We start from the raw sequence: 21482 nt of genomic DNA, 5'->3' as shown, positions 1-21482 counted from the left end.
TCTGGGAATCCTTAACTCCTTTCAAGACGTAGATCAGCTATCCATTCCTGCAAGAAGCCATTTCTGACTTCTCAAATTGTTAGTGTCCCTTCATGCCCTGAAATCAGTATTTATTTTGTACATATTCCTTATTTACTTAATATAGTTATAAGTTGTGTTCCTCTAGTAGAATATAAGCTTCCTTTAGGATATAGGGATTGTCTTATTTTTGTATTTGTATGCCCTGACTGAATTATATGTAACATGTGATATCATATTTACTGATATTATAGATTTGAATATTGAAATTAGTTTTTTACAGTGATACAAATTGTCATGATGAAACTGTCTTGAATCAATTTACTAATATTTTTGTATTTATTTTTATGCAGAGAAATCCAAAATGTCTCTCCCACTTTGCAACTTCCTTTGGTGTTTGTGAGTTAGATAGCACTAGTCAGCTTTGCAATCCGAGCAGCTAAAACTGAATTGTTTATAAGCATGTTTGTTGCCTTATTGACCATTTTTAGTGTTGGTCATATTCGGGCACCCAGATAAATGAATGTTCCAGTGCTTTTTTTTAAATAACAGAAGAATAAGTATTCCTTTTTCAAAAAAAAGCAAGATGATGCAAGGTTATCTTCTTAAAAACTACATGTTTCTCATGTAGAATTTCAACTTCTTAATCCAAGTCATATATTCCCCCTTTTTTTGAACCAAGTAAAAATTATTTGAAGTAGAATTGTGGAATTGGTAAGGAAGATGAAAAGCAGAGAATGTAAGATTTTGTTATTCACAGAAAAGAGAACAAATTTGGCTCTAGCAGATTCACTTATAATATTTTTTTAATATTGAACCCTCAAGTATCAAAATCTTTTCATTCCATTTTTATTCATGTTGAAGAGTGCCATAGAATCTACAGAATTATACAAAATAAGCTTCTAGATTTTTTTCTTAAACTCAGGAATCTAAGAAGAGGTTTGACACTGAGGAAGAATTCAAGAAGCGAGCATACCAGTGTGTGGTTCAACTTCAGAGTAAACTGCCAGACATCACAAGAGCTTGGAATCTTATCTGTGATGTTTCTCGCCAAGGTTAGCTTTGGGGATTTGTTATTTCCAATATACATGTTTTAAGTTTAGCTCTTAATTGTATAGCCTTCACACCGTTGTATATTCTGATGGGTTTCTTTAATTCATTTACTGTCTCAATTCTGTCCTAGGTGGAGCAAATGTCAACTTTTACCACCTGTGGAATATAGAATGGTTCATCATTTTATGCTTTGCTTAATATAGCTTATTTATGCAGTAAATATTCTCAGCCTAATATATAGTTTTAAAGTGATGGGGGAGACAATTATTCACAGTAAAAATATCTAGTTTAGAAATTTTTATCATCATTTTATTATCATTCCCTAATTGTTACTCTTAAGTTTTGTACATTTTTTTCATTGTAATTGTACTTTTTTTTAGATTAGAGATATTTTGCCTTCTAAATTAATATAGATTGACCCATTTTCTTTCTGTTGAACTAATTTTCTTTGTCTTTTTTTTTAAGAGTTCAAAAAAATCTATGAGGCTTTAGATATTTCCCTAATAGAGAGAGGGGAGTCATTCTACCAAGATAGAATGGTTGATATTGTCAAAGAATTTGAGGAGAAAGGTAAGTTGCATGCTGTTGAATTGAACTTAATGAAACTATCAAGAATTTGAAACTATTTTAATTCAGATTATTATTTTCATAACAGTGACAACACTCATTTTGTAATTCTCATTTCCTCTCCTTTTTATAGTTCATTTACAAGAGGTAACATATAAACAAGCTACTTCGCAATTATATCAGGTGGTCAGTCAACAAGCATCTATTAAATGTTTACTGTTTTCTACAGTAGGGAGACAAAAGTCAAAAAAAAATTCTTACTCTGGGAGTTTACATTTTTGAGGGAGATAACCTGAATGTATTTAAGAAAAAATAAATACAGCCTAATAACTGATAGAGGGTACTAGAACAGAAAAAGCATCATAGAAAAGTACAGACTAGTACTTTAGCTGAATATTAATGAAAATGAGAAAGCTTATGCAGAAGGGATGGGGCAAGAGTGCATGGCAGGCATGGAGGACAACCATTGCAAATCCATAGAAGCAGGATGGGTGTGCTGGGTGGAAAGATAGGTTGGGGCAGAGCCATAAAAGACTTTAAAAGCCAAATGGATTTTGTAATCATTTTATCCTAGTAGGAATAGGGAGCTCCTGGAGTAAAAGAGTTACATGGTCAGATCTGCTTTGATTGCAGTCCAGGATTATAGATTACAAGAAAGAGAAACTTGGAAGCAGGGTGATCAGTTAGAAGGTCACTGAAGTCCAGGTAAGAGTTCAATGAGAGCCCAAAATAAGTTGATATGATTTAGTGGTCAAGTATGAAAGTTGTGGAGATAGAAACAGATTTGAGAGTAGTTTTGGATAAGGGTAAGTGAGAAATCCAGGATAATTCCAAGGTTACCAACTTAGGAGACACTGAGAGGGTGGTAATACTTTTTCAGGGCTAAAAAATATCTTAGAGTCCATATAGCCAAGTCAAGACTGTGGCTTTGAAGAGGCATAGGTTTCCAAATATACAAGAGACTGATCGATACTCCTCAACAGAGGTATTAGAGTTAACATAAAGAATTTTCTTCCTCAGTTCCAAGAGATAGTCTAAGTTTGGATTTCAGTTGTATTTGTTAAATATGAGAGGGGATTGTTTTCATAAAAATTGAATTCCTGAGAATCAGTAACTGGATAGGGGCTTCTGGCAATATCTGTGTAAGTTACTATGGTTAGAGCTAAATGGAAGCTGCAGAGGTTTGTCTGAACCATCCTAGATAAAAGATATTAAACAATACTGAGTCGCAGAGCACAGCATTGAAGAATATTTCCTCCCTGAAGCTGAAAATTGATGGAAATTCAAAAACTGATAGACATGAAATAAATTAGGATGCTTAACTATTCATGCTCCCGTTTTAATCACACTGTGTGGCTTATGAAGGAGGCAGATAAGTACCCAGACACTTAAAGAGTAGATGAACAAAAGTATACTAATTGCTGCAGCCATTTGTGACTTTATGAAAGCAGTGCAACAAGTTGTTCCAGATCCAATAGAATCATTGATCTCAAGCAGTAGATTCCTATTCCCAAGACTAGTCAGAAACAGCTTACTTTTTACATGTTAAGGAAGGCATTGTGAATACAAGTTTTTCTAAGGGTTATTTGAATTCACCCTATTGACAAAATATGGACAAAGATCTGAGAATGTTCTCTTCCTTTAAAATTTTATTATTTATTTTATTGGGGGGGTATTGTTTTAATTTTGAGTTCTGAATTCTCTGTTGTGCTTTCCTCCCTTCCCCCCACCTATTGTGAAGAAAAGAAGTGTGATATCAATTATAAATGTAAAATTATGCCAAACATTTCCATGTTGTAATGGAAAATAAAAAAATAAAGTGAAAAAATTATGCTTCAGTTTACATTCAGATTTTGTTGATACTTTTCTCTGAAGGTGGATAGTATTTTTCATCATAAGTCTTTCAGAATTGACTCGAATCATTGTTTTTACTGAGCATAGCTAAGTCATTTGCAGTTGATCATCTTACAGTATTGCTGTTACTGTTTACAATGTCCTGAGTTTTACATTTTTCTCCTTCCCTCCCTTCTCTACCCCCTCCTCCTGACAGAAAGGAATCTGATATAGGCTCTACATTTATAACCATGCTCAACATAGATCCATTGATCATGTTGTGAGAGATGAATCAAGTCAAAATGGAAGAAAGAAAACATTAAAGAGGAAAATAATATTATAATACATAAGACAATTTTTAAAAATTGAAGATAAGCTTTGGTCTTCATTTAAACTCCACAGTTCCTTCTCTGGATATGGATGGTATTTTCCATCACAAATCTTTTAAAATTGTTTTGTTTATTGTACTGCTGAAATGAACAAGTCCATCATGTTGTTGGTTGTGTACAGTGTTCTTCTGGTTCTGCTTATTTCACTCTGCATCAATTCATACAAATCTTTCCAGGCTTTCCTGAAATCCCATCCTTCATGATTTCTTTTAGAACAATACATATATATTCCACAATTTGTTTAGCCATTTCCCAATTGATGGGCATCCCTTCAATTTCCAATTCTTTGACACTACAAAAAGAACTGCTATGAATATTTTTGTACATGTGATTGCCCATCATTTCTTATAGCACAGAGGTATTCTATCACTATCATATACCAGACTTGACTTGTTCAGTCATTCCCCAATTGATGAACTTCCCTTCAGTTTCTATCATATTTGCCAATCTGATAGATGTGAGATAGGTATTACCTCAGAAAGTTTTTGATTTGCATTGCACTAATCAATGATTTACAGCATTTTTAAAAAATATGACATATATATAACTTTGATTTCCTGGACTGAAAATTGCCTGTTTATATCCTTTGACCCTTTATCAGTTGAGAAATGACTTGTGTTCTTATAAATTTGTCTCGGTTTTTTAATTCTTGAAAGAGAGATAACCTTGCTGTAAATTTCCCCCCCCCCATTTTTCTGCTTTCCTTCTAACCTTGCCTGCATTGGTTTTGTTCATGAAAAACTTTTTTAATTTAATGTAATTGGAATTATACATTTCGCATCCCTTGATCCTCATGGTCTCTTTTTGGATCGTAAATTCTCTTATCCAAACAACTGTCAGTGCTCCCCAATTTACCCTCTATATCTAAATAATGTACCTATTTTGAACTTATCTTTATAAATGGTGTGAGATATTTGTCTATACCTACTTTTCTTTGTAGTTCACCCAGCAATTTTTTTTCAAATAGTGATTTCTTATCCCAAAATATTGGATCTTTGGGCTCCAACTGAATCTTTTCAAACACTAGATTACTGATGATCATTTACTACTGTCTATTGTGCACCTCATTTATCACACTACTCCACCACTTTATTTCTTAGTACCAGATTGTATTGATGATTATTGCTTTGTGATGTAGTTTGAGGTCTAGTACTGTTGAATTCTTTCACTTTTTAAAATTTATTCCCTTAGATATTCTTGACCCTTTTTCTTCTGGATGAATTTTGTTATTTTTCTACTGTAAAATAAAATTTTAGAAGCTTGATTAATGTGACACTGAATAAATAAATTGATTTAATTAGAATTGTTTTTATTATATTGACTTGGTATACAAAAGAGCTGTTAATATGTCTCCAGTTGTTTGAGGGGCTACTTCCTAAAGAGAGTATAACGTTCACCTCATATTGAGGATGTTATGATGACACTGAGCCAGATCAAGTCACAGTGACTGAGGTCGAAATATTGACTTAAAAGAGACAGAGTGAGAAAACCTTTCTTCTCCACAACCTCCTTTTCCACTAACAGTGGAAAAAATTTAGCTGTTGATGTTTTTTGTTGGCTCTGACTATTACAAGAAAGACTTTGGGAGCCATTATCCAGCAACGGAAGCCAAAAATACTCTGAGGGATTGGGTTCCTCTTGATATAGAGTAGATATAGATTTTGCCCTGTTTAATGTCTATGAACACTATTGAATTGAATTGCAAATATTGTCCTTCTGAGAACTTCTGAGAACTCCTTTTACTCCTATTGACATTAACCTGTTCTTACAGGATTTGTGCAGGTGGATGATGGAAGGAAGATTGTGTTTGTCCCAGAATGCTCCATTCCATTAACTATAGTAAAATCAGATGGAGGTTATACTTATGATACATCTGACTTGGCTGCTATTAAGCAAAGATTAATGGAAGAAAAGGCAGATGTAATTATATATGTGGTAGACAATGGACAGGTGAGTTCACAGATCTCTTTTTTTGTCTTCTGTGGAATTGTAGCAGATATTTTACTTTGTCATTTGGTAGCTATCTAAAGTTCCCTAAACCCTAAAATTCAGAACAGTGTTATTCTTATTCCGACAAAGATGCTCATATATGAGCAAGACTACTTTAAATACAAAGAAATGGGAAATTTTTTTATCAGTTTTTTTGTTGCTTTTTTTTTTTTGCATCGTGGACCTCTTTGTCTCAAATGTTTACAAATGTATAAAATATATAGGATTATAAAGGAAGCCATTTATATTGGAATGAAGATGTGATTTGTTTTTTTTGCAGCCAAGTTTACAGAGCCTTAGAAGTTAGTGGACTCCCAGTTAAGAACCCCTATTTCAGAGAATAAGGGCCAGCATTTTCTATAATTGAACTGATATAACTTTTTCCCCTTTAATTCAAGTATATCTTCCATGAAGGATGATTGAGGAAAGCAAAGTGTAGGTGAAAAGTGCACAAGTTGAAGTTTTTTAGAGGGGTTATTTTCATTATCAGTGAAAGATGAGAAAAATCACAAATCATTTATAGTGTTTGAATCAAGCATAGCCTTAAGTTCTTTAATTGTATTACATGTTTTCATTATCTTATAGGCTTTGCACTTCCAGACAATATTTGCAGCAGCTCAGATGATTGGTTGGTATGATCCTACAGTGACCCGAGTAAGCCATGCTGGATTTGGGGTAGTGCTAGGAGAAGACAAGTAAGTCTGAAACCTGGAGCAAGATATAAACTGCCCACCTCTCAAATATCCACAAAATAAAGAATATTTTATTTGGTAGCATTATCAGAATTAAAGAAACCAGGTGAAATCAACTGAATAATACAGTTGTATCTAAGTGTTTTACTCTATTTCTAACTCTGCCCATAACTAATACCATTATTGACCATGCTGTCTGTAAAAGTGAAGCATATTTTTAGTCATATGATCACTGAGATCCTATATAGCTGAATAATTAAGAAATTGCTTAGAATTTTTAAAAAAGCAAGAGCGAAATGTCTGGTTTGTTCAGATTTTAAATTTGAATTTATAAGCAGTTGTGTTTAAAATAGAATGAAGTTAGCATATTTGGTATATTTATTTGATATTTGCCCATTGGTATTTGTTTTGGCACTCACTAGTCAAGTATAAATTTAAAATCATAATGACTTTAGCAATCTTAATATTTTTTACATTTCTGTGTTTCTAGTGTATTAAAGTGTTTTATTTGAAATAATTAAATTAGAGCAAATATTTTGAACAGGTAGCAACATAATATTAAATAGCTAAATAGAGCTACATGGTTACAGTGTTTGTATCATAGTTGTATATTATATACCTAGACGTCACAGTCTCATCTACTGTTTTAGCTTTGATTTGTTTATAATTAAAGAAACTCCTTTTACTTTGTCTTTTTCCCTCTGTTAGCAAACTTCTTACCACCCAGCACTCATTTCCTTCTCTCATAGCCTCCTTTTTATTTTGGAATCAGTCTGATGGGAATTTTGTTTTTGTTTTAAGTGCAGTTAATGCTTGAATCTATTAACCCAAAACTTTTAAATGTTTGCTTTTAGGAAAAAGTTTAAAACTCGCTCAGGTGATACAGTGCGCCTCATAGATCTCTTAGAGGAAGGACTGAAAAGGTCCATGGATAAACTGAAGGAAAAAGAGAGAGATAAGGTAATTTTAGTACATACTAGAGTTAAAGAAGTATGTGTTTTGATTTCTTTTTTTCTTTTGTTCCTACTGTGTGTGTTTGTTAAGTAGGTTGGAAATCATAGGTAAAATGATGCTTTGACCTTTTACTTTTCTCTTTTAGGTGGTTTTAGTTCACTTAGATTTTATTGCACCATCTCAAATTTGTTATATTTTTGAGCGTCTTCCCTAATCTGTCTTGGTCTTGTATAGTTGAAAGTACCCTGAGTTGGGGCAGCTAAGGTGGAACAGTGGATAGAGCACCAACTCTGGAGTCAGGAGGACCCAAGTTCAAATCTGGCCTCAGATGCTTAATACTTACGGAATCACTTATTTAGCCTCCATCTGCTTTTCTGTATGCATTTGAGATAATTGAATAGTGTTTGACATAAAAGAAAATCAAAGCCCATTCTCTCTAGTGGGTGTTACTCAAATTAACACATCTTCATATTCTGTTCATATTCTTCATGTGGCATTTAGCTTTTTTTAGTTTTTGCAATGCAAGAGGGTTAAGTGGCTTGCCCAAGGCCACACAGCTAGGTAATTATTGTCTGAGGTCCGATTTGAACTCAGGTACTCTGGACTCCAGGACCAGTGCTCTTTCCACTGTACCACTTAGCTGCCCTGGCATTTAGCTTTTAAATGGTTCCTCCTTCATTGTATTATGCCATTTTCAGTTGAACCAGTTGTTTTACTGATTTGACTTAATGTATTGATGTCATATGTACCTAGTTGAAAATGATAGAATTACATTTTTCCAAAACCAAATGCACACTTACATAATACTTACTTGGACAAGTCACTTTAACCCCACTGCCTTGCAATAAAAAAAAAACTAAAAAAAATTATCCTGAGTAGAGAAAGAGCATAGAGTAATAGTAGCCCCTAACAGATTTCTCACAATTATATAGCATCTATTTCTTTATATCTACCAAATAAGGTGAATTGTGTAAATTTTATATCTTCATGCTGAAAATGAATTTAAATGATTTTCCCAGCTTGTAAGTAGAATTGTTGAGGCCTCCAATGCCCTTCCCAGACCATATAACAGAATGAGAAAGAAACTATAGCAAGCCAAGCAAAAGAGATCTTCCTTTGAAGAAAAGCACTCTTGTTTTATTTTATTTTTCCAGTTATATGATATGAAAATTTTTTTAACATTTGTCCACTTGTTTATTTGTTACACACTTTTCTTCCACCCTCCCTTCCCCCCCTTCTTAGCAGTGAACAGTCTGGTGTACATTTGTGTTTACATATTAGTTATTTGGTGTATGAGGAATTAGGACTAAGAGAAAAGAAAGAAAACTATGGGATATGAAGGAAAAACATGAGAGAAAATTTTAAAACTTTAACTTAGTGTTCATTCAGATTCTATGGTTTTTTGTTTTTATTTTTCGTCTGAATGTGGATGGCATTGTCCATAACAGGTCTCCCAGGGTTGTCCTAGTTCTCTGGACTGCTGAGAGGAGCTGTATCCATCATAGTTGATCAGTTCACAATTTAGTTATGTGTTCTGCTCTCTTCACTTGGCATCAGTTCGTGTAATTCTTTCCATGCTTCTCTAGAGTCTTATAGAACAATAGTACTACATAACATTCATATATCATAACTTGTTCAGCCATTCACTGATTGATGGACATCCCCTCAGTTTCTAATTCTTTGCCACTTTAAAAAAGAACAGCTATCAATATTTTGGAACAAGTAGGACTTTTCCCATGTCTTATGGTTTCTTCTGGATATAGACCTTCACTCTTGTTTATTTAGGTTCTGTCAGCTGCCTATTAACTGGAAATTCAATAATAAAACAAAATGTTTGTCCTTCATTTTTTGAAGAAGACCATGACATCAGGGAGGTGATTCCATGACAAGTACGTGAATTGGATTTGAGTGAGGGGGCACTATTAAGTCACCAACCTCACTTTCTCCTCTAGAGCCATCTGGATCTAGTGACCAGAAATGAATCAGGACGATTGGAGACTGCCCTGGATGCAAGGCAATCAGGGTTAAGTGATTTGCCAAGGTCACAGCTAATAAGGGTCAAGTGTCTGAAACCAGACTCAAACTCCTGTCATCTTGATTCCCAAGGCCAGTGCTCTATCCACTGTGCCACCTAGCTGCCCTTATAATAAAATATAAATATTAATAAAAAAAAAAAAGGTCACTTAGGCAACAGTTAATTTCATTGTCTGTTCCTGTTAGGTCTCTATTATTAATGCATCTTCCACCCCTCCACTGCCCTGGTCGTTCTCCTTCTTTTAAGTTTTAGCACCTGACTCACTGAGTTTCTCTTGTTCTTATACTAAAAAACTTTAACATCCTTGTAGATGCTCCTTCCACCTCCAGTCCCATAACTTCCTTGACACCGCATCTCAGCCACACAGCAGAGATTACACATTTGATTTCACCATTACCCTCAGGTATCAAACTTCTCTGATATTCCCCTTTCAGACCCCTATCTGACTGGTATTTCTTTCTGTTTGCTTAGATCCCGTCTGTATCCCCTCTTTGCCATCATTAAAACTTCCTTTATTATCTTTATTCTGTAGTATTTTTTAGGACCATTTCCTTTGCTCTGACTACCTTTCCACTCTCTCCAGCCTCAACTCAATAGTTAGTCATTTCAGCTCCCCTTACCCTCTTGTTTTTCACTTACCAAATTTTGACTGAATTATTTCCACTAACTTCCACGCCTCACAAGGAGCTGAAAATAGCTGGAGGCAGTCTCACACCTATTCTGAGTACATTACAGATTCATATCCAACTTTGAGTCCTCTTTGCTATATAAAATATTTTTTTGCCTCCTTCCTTATTTCATTCCACACAGAATCTGTTCCAAACCTCTTCCCTCCTTAAGCCTCCTTGTAATATCCTTCTCTTTTAACTGAGGATCTTTCTCTGACTTAACTGAGAATTAAGAACCTTGGGCTTTCCTCCCATTCTCATTTTCAAACCTCTAGATCAGTGGTGTCAAATTCAAATCAAAACAGTATATAACGCTATAGGCTGCACATTGATTTTAAAAAACTATATTAACATCTATTTTTATTTGTTTTTTTTTTAAATATTTCCTAGTTTTCTTTTAATCTGATACATGTAACCTATGCTCATTTGACACCTTTGCCCTTTCTGACCTTGAGGGCAGCTAGGTGTCGCAGGGGATAGATCCCTGGCCTTGGAGTCAGGAGGTTGAGAGTTCGAATCCACTTCAATCACTTGGCTCCGGTTTTGTGACCTTGGGCAAGCCACTTGAACTGTGATTGCCTCACGTCCAAGGCTATCTCCAATTATCCTGATTCATATCTGGCCACTGGACCAGATGACTCTGAAGGAGAAAGTGAGATTGGTGACTTTAGCACCACACCCCTCATTCAGATCCATTTCATGTGCTTGTCATGGCATCACCTCCTTGAAGTTGTGGTCTTCAAATAAAGGACAAACATTCTCCTCTTGACTGAAGATTGTGGTTATCCCTTCTCCTTATCAAAACCAGTTTCCCTACATGTGTACCTGATTGATTCCTGTCTTATTAAGAAAATGGCATCCTCAATCATCTCACTGAACCTACTTCCTTTTGAATCTTTAGGGGTCTGTATCATATCCTATACTAATTTCCTCTCACTCCTCAGCTCTAATGTGGTTTCCAACCTTTCATTTAACTGAAAATTGTTTTCTCCAAAATTATAAAATCCTAGAGGTCTTATTTTGGTCCTGATCCTTCTCACCTGTCACATTTGAGATTGTTGACCACCTCCTACCTTTCTGACTCTTCATTCTCCTTTGCTGACTCATTTATTTCATATTACTAATTACATAGTTTGCTTAAGATTCTGTCCCAGGCTCTCTTCTCTTTCTCTAAACACCCTCTCATTAACTTGTACAGACTTTACTACAATTTTTATACGGTCTGACTTCAAGATCAGAATTTTTTTGTCCTACAGCACCTTTTTCAGACTGTCCTAAAAATATATTTAAACTCAAAATGTCTTAAGCTAAACTCATCTTTCCTCTGTCCTAAACTTTCCTGTGTCTCTTAAAGACACTACCATCCTTCATTCCCCCTCATAATTTAAATATTATCTAAGACTTCTCACTCTGACTTCACCTATGTAATCAGTGGCCCCTTATTCTTTCAAGGATTATATAAGTAAAAAAATCCTTTTGACTTTCAAAGCCTCTTACAGCTTGGACCCAACCTTTGTCTCCCAAATCCAAATGTCTTTTTATTTAGGGTACTTTGTAGGTATTTGTACTTATTGACTATATATTTATAACATATACACATACATACATGCAAATATACATGTTTTATTTTCTTGTTGGTTTCAGGATGTAAATTCATTGTGAGGGTATGAATTGTTTCATCCTTTGTTTTTGTATCCCAAGTGTCTAACCCAGAGCCTAGATTTACTGAATAGTGAGTGATCCTTCTTTCTTAAAGGTTTTAACTCCAGAGGAATTGAAGGCTGCTCAGACTTCAGTGGCTTTTGGCTGTATCAGATATGCTGATCTTTCCCACAACAGGATGAATGACTATATCTTCTCCTTTGACAAAATGCTAGATGACAGAGGAAATACAGCTGCTTACTTGCTATATGCTTTCACTAGGATAAGGTAAAGTGAACAATAAGGCATAAGTAGAAAATCTGCTTACATTCAAGTCCATTGTTAAAAAATGAAAGACAGAGATCAGTTCTCATTTTGTAAATGAGGAAACAAAGGTCTAGAGCAGTTAAGGTGGGTACCCATGTCAGCCATATGTTCATTTCTCACTAAACTGCATTCCATACTTCATCATTCCCTTGTAATGGTTACCAAAATTGCTCCCTCCAAATATATTCTACTACTTTTCAGGTTCCTTTTATGTATTATCTATTTTTCCCTCTGTTAAAAATGTTTCTTGAAGGCAGAGAGACGTAATCTTTTTGCTTGTATTTGTATTCCCAGCATGTACTATAGTGCTTAATATAATTGATGTCAGATCTGTGACTCAAACCCAGGTCTTCTGACTCTTAGTCTGGTGCTCCCAAAACTGCATCAGGCAACTTCTTGATCTAAATTTTATCTTAAAATATCTCTAGATATGTGCAAATTATTTTTGTTTACTCTTTCAAAATAACTTTTTTCACCTGAATTCTTATATTTCACCTATTTTGGGGGAGTTATAGTCTCTAAATATTGTTTAGAGAAAATTAGTCTATTTAGATTTCCTGTTTCAGTTTTATTTAGCAGTCCAGGTCATTAGTATTATGAATTGCATAGTAAAGTTAATACAGCTGCTATAATGCTCTAAGAAGAAGCACTTTTTCTCCTTAACTAGCAGTAATATGAGTGTTTAATGCACTTTTTTCTTTATGCTTAATTTTGTAATAAAAAGAATAGTTATATATACCATAAATGAACAGTGTTCACACAGTAATTTCCTTCTTAGATCTATTGCCCGATTGGCTAACATTGATGAAGAGATGTTACAGAAAGCAGCTAAAGAAACTAAAATCATTCTGGATCATGAGAAGGAATGGAAGTTAGGCCGATGCATTCTACGGTTTCCTGAGATTTTACAAAAGATTTTGGATGATTTGTTTCTCCACACACTCTGTGACTATCTCTATGAATTAGCAACTACTTTCACAGAATTCTATGATAGTTGTTACTGTGTGGAGAAAGATCGACAAACTGGTAAGTGTCTTTATCCTATTTAAAATGACAAAACATTCTCAACAGAAAGTAATCATATTGATTAGACGTTTTAGACCACATCCTTGAATGCATTCTCGTCTTATTTGTTTTGAAAGCAATCCTTTGGAGACTCATCATTTTAATTCTACTCCATTCCTCTCTTTTTCTGTAGTAAAGTACATTAAATTCAAGTAGTCATTTGAGACTGAAACTATTAAACTACTAGGGAAGTCTGACCATTAATGATAAACTAACATTGGAAAGAAATGCAAGCTACCCTTTATGCTTTTGGGTTCCTTAATTCCTCAATATCATGAGCTAGAATGTAAAAAATTAAAAATCACTTTTCTATAATCTGAACCAAAATACCTTTATATTTTAATACTAATTTTTTTCCATAAGGAAAATTCAAAAGGAATCTTCTAATTTTCTACTTCTATTTAGAGCCCTGAGGCACTTAGCATTCTATAAAGAACACATTCAAGAAAAGAATTTAAGAATACCTCAAAGGACCAAGCTATTTCAATTGACAATGCATTGTTTTTTAATAAATGAAAAAATTAAAATTGTACTATATTCATAGTAAATTGAACATTTTTATTTGAAAGTAAAAAACAAATTTGCATCAGTTGATATGCCCTGTCCCTTCTCATTTCAAAAAGCAGGGGTTATTTATCTTAACAAGATAAGAAGGATAAAAAACAACAACTAGGCCTTGTTTTTGTTTTCATAGGTGAAATATTGAAGGTGAATATGTGGAGGATGTTACTGTGTGAAGCAACTGCCGCTGTCATGGCTAAAGGATTTGATATCCTGGGTATAAAACCTGTCCAGAGGATGTGATTAAGCTTGTGTTTGAGACATTTTGTATTTTTACCAAAATGATCATTAGCACTCTTGCTTTTTTTATAATCATGTGGAGAAGATATTTTAAAAAATAAAGAAAAAATTCAGCTTTCTCTTTAAAAAGCATTTTTATATCCAATAAATATATTTATAAGGGGGAAAATCATGGTCCATCAGTCCCGATCTCAAAGGTCATTATTGCTTATCTGCTTGTCAGTCAGCCATCCCCGACTTTAAGGTACCCTTCCCTGACATAGTGACAAAGGCAATTGATATCAGTGGTAGAATGGGAGAAAGACCTGGACATTATTTCTTCACTTCTCTGGCCTTTCAGTGGTCATCCCTTTGTAAATGCTCATTCCCTTCTTTCCATAGAAGACATGACTATAGACTACTAGTGAGAATCCAAGAATAATGCTCCTCAACAATTATTTTACCAATTTCACTATCATTATAACCCTCCAGTCCTAGGGGAAAAAATAGTAGTGCAAATAGAGTGTAATGTGTAATGTGTGAGTATGAGTTAAAAGTATATTATTCCAAATACTGTTTACAAAAGCTTGTCCTCTTTGCAGTTACTCTTGATATTTTGTGTGCATTCTCATGAAGTTTTTATATAGATGGGTGAATAGATATGAATTGTTATTAATGTTTCACCCTTGCCTTTTCTCAACCAAGTACTAAGATTTTCCACAACTTAACCACATTGAAGTTGGCTCCTGCTCAAATCCTCTTTTTTAGATGCATGATCTGATCCAACTGCTTTTTCTATTTATTGACTTCCTAGTTTCATCCATAAGTACTTCATGACTTCCCTCGAGCATTTGCCTAACTTAATTATTTTGTTTCTTCTGGTTTTTGCAAAACAATGGAGTTAAGTGACTTACCCAAGATTACACAGCTAGGTAATTATTAAGTATCTGAGGCCAAATTTGAAATCAGATTCTTCTGACTCCAGGGTTGGTCTTCTATACAACAAAACTACCTGGCTGTCCCCCAACTTTCTTCTTCCACTTGCCCTAATTGCTTTTCAGAGGGTTTTTTTTTTTTGAGCTCATCCATAGTCTGAGCCCATTTTCTATTTCTCTTGGAGGTTTTTGGAAATGGAAACTTTGATTTTTGTCATCATCTGAGTATGTGTTTTGATCTTCCATGCCACCAAAGTAATTCTCTATGGTCAGATTCTTTTTCAGTTGTTTACTCATCCTCTACTCAAGACTAATTTATAGAACTAACAAGGCTTTGGGGGGGCGTTGGGACACCCCACTGGGACCTTTATTCCTCCAAGGTCTTATGCTCTCTTGCCTCTGCTTCGATATGTAGATGACCCCAGCACTACCCTCTGCCCTGGAGCTGTAAGGAGGGGCCCTGCTGGGCTGTCTTAGTATGGAAGCCCAAACTGCAACCTGGATCTGAGTGTGGGCAAACAGCAGAGTCCTGCCCCCAGGGAGAGCAGAGATATTTCTACCTTCTCCCCTGGCCCTCTTAGCGGCTGTGGGCTGGAGGTGCAAGCTGGTTTCTCCCTATTCTCGCTGCAGGTTCTGCGGCCTGTGTTCCTCCACACTCATTCTAGTGTAGCAGAATTCTCTCTCCACCCCTTCAAGTTGTTCCTGGGATGTGCTGGAACAGGGGCTTTTTCCAACTCCCACAGAACTTCTAAGTTATCTTGGACTGGGAAAATGTATCACTCAGTCTTTCTGTGGATTCTAGCTCTCTAAATTTTGGCTAGAATCATAATTTGATGGCTTTTGGAGTTCTCTGGGGAAGAAGTTCCCAGGAAATGCTGCCTTCATGCTGCCATCTTTCCCCCCTCCCAACTTTTTTAAAAATGATTTTTAGCCCTCCACTGCTTGTTTTTAAGTGATGCTTTTCATAATTATTCATTCTTCATAAGATTTTTCAAAGGAATTTGTATTTTTCAAGTACTGTATCTATCCTGGGAAAGTATTTGCTGAATAAAGTGCTTTTTCATTTCATTATTTAAATCTATCCAATATTTAAAGAACAATACCTCTTTTTTTTTCTTTAGGTTTTTGCAAGGCAAATGTGGGGTTAAGTGGTTTGCCCAAGGCCACACAGCTAGGTAATTATTAAATGTCTGAGGCCAAATTTGAACTCAGGTTCTCCTGACTCTAGGACCAGTGCTCTATCAACTGTGCCACCTAGCCTCCCCAATACCTCTTTTAAGAAAAGTATTTCCAATAAATATGAAAGGTTTAATTCTACAAGATTTTTATGAGACAAATGTGGTCCTGGAAACCCAAACTGGAGAGGAATTAAGCAGTATATGAAATAGAAATCTCAATGAATATTGAAGCAAAAATTTTATATATGTGCCTTCTCTGCCAACCTAACCCTCCACCTAAAAAACAACTATGTCTTAAACTTATTTTGTACCAGTGATATAAGAATAATTCAGAATTAGTATTCAGCATGGTTAATAATATAAAAGAAAAAAGGTTTATGATTGCATCAATAGATATAGAGTTGTGAAAAAGCCTTTGATAAAAGTATTTATGTTTAATACTCTAAAAATATAGCTATGGAAAAGTGTTGCTATTACAACAGTGGACCTTTATTTCAGCGAGAAGCTTGGGATCATTCAATAAATTTAGCCCAACCCCGTTCAGTTGTGGAGCAAACATCCATTTGTATTGTCTTAAGGTTTATGCATTGATGAATGAGCTAATGTTTTTAAAAGACTTAGCATAGTACGTGACACAGTAAGCACTATATAATCAAATAGAAATTCCCCACTCAAATTAACACCAGCTTTTTATTTTTTATCTTGTTAACATTTTGTAAAAATGCTTCTGTTCAACAGCACATCCTTTGACTGTCCATCTGACAGCTTTCAGTGCCAGCCAGGTGTCTTCCATGTATGACAATTACACAAAATTTTTTGAAAGATGTTATCTAAGAACTGAGAATCTAACAAGTTTAGATCTTGAATTGGAAGGTACCTCAAGTGTATTGAAACCATTCTTCATCCATTTGATTTTTTTCTTCTGTGTATAGTTGAGTCAAAATTTGGAATAATCCAGATCTTGATTGAATTGGCCCTGTGTGTCATTTGTAAACAGAAGGGATAAATATATGGAATCCTTCAACTTGTGTTCTATGCTACATCTCCTGTAATATGGCAAAGAAATATCTCCTGTATGCCTTATTCAACCAAGCATCATTGAAGACCCTATACTATGGTATTAGAATACTGTCTCAGAAATCAGGAACAAAGCCTGGCTGCAGTTCTGGAGGGTTACAAGGAGGCCTGTTGGGGAGAATTCTGAGCCTGGAGTCAGCAAAGACTTGAGTGCAAATCCTGCCTCTGATAACGTGAGTGCTGTGGAAACTTGGGCAAATTACTTAACCTCTGCCTCAATTTCCTCAAATACAAAATGGGGATATTAGAATCATCTACCTCATAAAGAAGATAATCTAAAAAATGTGAAAATGTCTATAAAACCTAGTTCCTGATTTGTTTCCTTCTCCCTCCACCCAGGTTAAATATTTACTATTGTTTGTGACCTTGGATAAAGTTCATCCTCAGCCTTGAAACAGAAATTAGACTAGGTGACCTCTCTTATAGCTTCAAATCTGTGATAGTCATAGAATTTTTAGCTCATGATTTTGATAAAAAGTAGATTTAAAATTAACTTCAGTATAAGATAGACAAGATATGATTTAGATAACATTTCTGAAAAAGATCTGTGGATTTTAAAGGATTGTTATCTTAATATTAAGTCAACAGTATCATGTGGCACCAAAAGCCTGTACAGTTTTTGAGAAAGCCATAGCACTATTCCAGGAACAGTGCCTCACTTGTCATTTATCAGATTTCCCCTGGAATATTGTTTTCAGCCCTGGGTGCCACAGTTTAAGAACATTGACAAGTCAGAGAGTATGCTGAGAAGAGCAACTAGGATGAAGGGTCTGGAATCTAGATCATTGATAGTCAGTATTTGGTCTAGAGAAAAACAATCAGGAGGAAGATTCAAGCATTTGAAATACACAAAGAAAAGGGATTGGACTTGTTTTGTTAGTTGCAAGAAGGCAAATCCAGGAAATGTGGTGGAAGTTGTAAAGAAGCAAATTTAGGCTAGTTTGAAAAAAAAATAATTCAAACTATTTCAAAATGGAATGACTTTTCTGGTGCCGTAGTGGGTTTCTACTCCCCACCACCATCCCTGGATCCCATTAGAGACTTTCAAGATGTTGAATGACACTTGGGAATGTTAAATGAAGATTTCTGCAGAGCATAAATTGAATCAAATTCTGTGATTTCTGTTCCATATTCATATGAAATGCTTTTTTGATAATCAAGAAACAAGCACTTCAGAATCTTACGTTTGTTACTAATTGATAAACTGATTGATAAAACTGATCTATGGAAAATCATTTTTAAGAACCTTCCTATTCATTTCTAGTATTTATATTGAAAACATTCTTCACAAACATTTATTCTCATTAAAATGTTACATAAATCCAAAAGACATGCCAGCATAATTATTATTTTTCTCTTGGTCATTACCTTATAGTAATACAAATTCATATTTTTTTCCATGCAGTATTCCTACTCCCCCACCCCATCCCCCAAGAAGTCATTCTTCAATACCTTCAAAATCCCTAGCACAAAGAACTGAAATTTTAAAAAGCCCAGTTTAAAACTGGTCCGATAATTTCTAGCTATGTAACCCTGGGCAAATCACTTCTGTTGCCTCAGTTTCCTCAATAACTCCTAATTCACAGGGTTGTTGTAGTAAATGAGATGTTTTTAAAAGACTTAGCATAGTACATGACACAGCACTATATAAATGCTAATTGCTATATATCATTTTCTATATATAATTGATATAATCCAGGTGATTTTCCCAACTTTCACATACTATTGTTTTCGCTTCTCACCATAAGCATAACCAGGACCATGATGTTAAAAGTCCTAAAGGGGTAAATCCACTATCCTTGAGGAAGAAAAAGAGTTTTTTCCAAAAATCTTTTTGCATCTTTTTTTATCTTCCATCAGTGCTTTTTCTCCTTTCATTTTCATCCTTAAATGTTATCAGATGACTGCTTAGTTCATAAACTAATTTGATTATCATTCCGAGTTAGTATTGCCTCTATCTCATTTTCGAAAGTAATTCGTGTATTTGAATAAGGTGTTACCACATTGATTTATATCAGTTAAACTAATATGAAATTGTCATAAATCAGTGTTGATGTCTTCCATTCAATTCTCTTTTGAACTATAGTCCCATGTTTAAATATGTTGGGTTATAATTAGAAGTCATCTTTTTTCATTTTCTTCTAGATTTATATTAATTTTTACGTTCACTCAACACATTTGTGCTCTAATTTATTCTTTGTATTTTATCCCCATCAATTGTCTTAACACTGTCTGGCATATAGTAGACACTTAAGTATTTGCTGGTTGTTATAATGTTGCTGGTTTTATTATTTTCTGATCATTCAGTATTTGCTCTGTCCAGCACCTCCTGTTTCTTTTCTCAAACAAAGAGTGTAGTAGAACTTTGCACCCTGATTTTACTTATTACTTAACTGACCTCAAACAAGAAACTACAATTCTTTTTCATCTACAAATTGATAGTGTTGGATTAAATGACCTCTAAATCCCATGATCCTGAAGTATTGTTGACTTGTGTAGTTAAGCAGCAGATGGTATAGAGATTTGGAACTTGAGTCAGAAAGACCTGAATTCAAATCCTGACTGAGATGGACTGTGTCACCCTGGACAGGTCAGTTAATCTCTCTGAGTCTCAGTTTCCTTATCTATAAAATAAGGATAGTAAAAGCACATTCTTTACAGGGTTATTGTAAGAATCAAATGAGTTTGTGTACTTAAAGCTCTTCCCAATCTTAAAGTGCTTAAAGATTCTTATTAATCTATAATTCCAGAGAAGGAACAAACTTGTAATCTTATGAAATTCTTGAAATATAAAAGCAGAAGTAATCATAACAATGAAAAAAATTGATTTGATAAGAAAAAATTTATGTACTTATGTGCCAGACATTATGCTAAGCACTTAAGATACAAAGATAAAAATAAAAGTCCCTTGCCCTCATGGAGCCCATGTTATATAAGTAAGTAAGCAGTTTTTTCCTTTTTTAATGCTGATCTTTGACTTTTTGAATTCCTTACTATTTATTAAACCATATTTTCCAATATTTTTAACTCTTCATTGAATTGACTTGTAGTGAAATTAGCGTGTATCAAAGCCTATGACAAGTGTTAATGTTAGTAATATAAATTCTAAAATTAGAACATTGCCATCCATGAGGATATGCAAATTTGTGAGTTTTTTTTTCTCTAGTATTTACTGGCTTTAATAACTGTGGGGGGGGGTGGTTTGCAAGGCACTGCCTGAGGTCACACAGCTAGGTAATTATTAAGTGTCTGAGGAAGTATTTGAACTCGGGTCCTCTTGACTCCAGGGCCAGTGCTCTATCCTCTGTGCCACCTAGCTGCCCCTGGCTTTAATAATTGAAAGAATTATAGATTAAGATAAATTCCCATCAGAGAAAATGATAAAAATTATCAAATGTAACACTTACAATGATATACATGGATTAACTGAAATCAAATCAAAACTATAATGAATCAAGGGGGAAAATCACCTAGATTAAAACAAATTGATTGAAAATCATTCAACCATAAGTTTAAGGTGGGACTAATGGTAATTAATATAGTACAATTCAAGTTCAAAAAAAATGAAAGACAAAAACAAAACTGCATAATATTTCTCAACTTTTATGTACCCCCAAATACAAGAGATTTTTAAAAATCACGTCTAATATAATGTAAAAAGATATATTCTTCAATTAAAAGGTAATATCAAATAAAAAGATTAACAATATAAAACTGCTTTCTTGTAATTAGTACCTATGTTGATATAACTGAATTATACCATCTTTGATATTGATTTTTTTCCATCCTTTTGACTTATTTTTATATTTCTTGATATCTCATGAAGTCATTAGCTTACACTTGACCAATTTTAATTTTTAATTTCTTCCATGAGATTTTTCTCCCTCTTATCATTTGGCCTGTTCTGATTTTTAACAAATGCTTTTTTTCCTTTATTACTCTTATATTTAAAATCATTTTGGACCCTTTTTAAAAATTTTCTTTAGCTCCTCTAAGAATTCTTGGGTTTGTGTCCAATCAGCAGTTTTCTTTGATGTTTCTTTGATGCTTTTAGATGTTCTCTTGATTTTGTGTTTTGAGCTTCTCTGTCATTATAATAATGTTTTGTAGGGGGTTTTTTTTAGGGACAGAAATTTATTTACTCATTACTGTGGGTATTAAAGTGACAAATTGAGCAGTAACAGGCCATGTTTCATAGGAAAATCATTGTGAGTTCCTTAAGAAAATAACAAAGTTAAGAGGGAGATTAAGGATAGTTGCAAGCGCATAGCATCCAGGTGA

At 34.4% G+C, this 21482-nt stretch overlaps 1 protein-coding gene across 2 annotated transcripts in view; it reads left to right on the top strand.

Annotated features, from left to right (window-relative positions):
* RARS1 (arginyl-tRNA synthetase 1) overlaps positions 1–20859 on the top strand; it is a 36937-nt gene extending 16078 nt beyond the window's left edge. The window contains exons 8-15 of one of the 2 annotated variants that reach the window (XM_074212464.1): positions 944–1073; positions 1537–1641; positions 5632–5810; positions 6435–6544; positions 7396–7501; positions 11955–12127; positions 12945–13192; positions 13926–20859. In XM_074212464.1, coding sequence (XP_074068565.1) covers positions 944–1073; positions 1537–1641; positions 5632–5810; positions 6435–6544; positions 7396–7501; positions 11955–12127; positions 12945–13192; positions 13926–14035 — 1161 coding nt within the window. In that variant the 3' untranslated portion in view covers positions 14036–20859. The remainder of the gene's footprint in view (positions 1–943; positions 1074–1536; positions 1642–5631; positions 5811–6434; positions 6545–7395; positions 7502–11954; positions 12128–12944; positions 13193–13925) is intronic. The other variant, XM_074212463.1, reaches the window with a different exon arrangement.
* The last annotated feature ends 623 nt before the right edge of the window (positions 20860–21482 follow it).

The sequence above is a fragment of the Macrotis lagotis genome, chromosome 1, assembly GCF_037893015.1.
Source record: "Macrotis lagotis isolate mMagLag1 chromosome 1, bilby.v1.9.chrom.fasta, whole genome shotgun sequence".
Classification (NCBI taxonomy): domain Eukaryota; kingdom Metazoa; phylum Chordata; class Mammalia; order Peramelemorphia; family Peramelidae; genus Macrotis; species Macrotis lagotis.
Note: the sequence above shows the minus strand (reverse complement) of the source record. Positions and strands in the feature narration are given on the sequence as shown.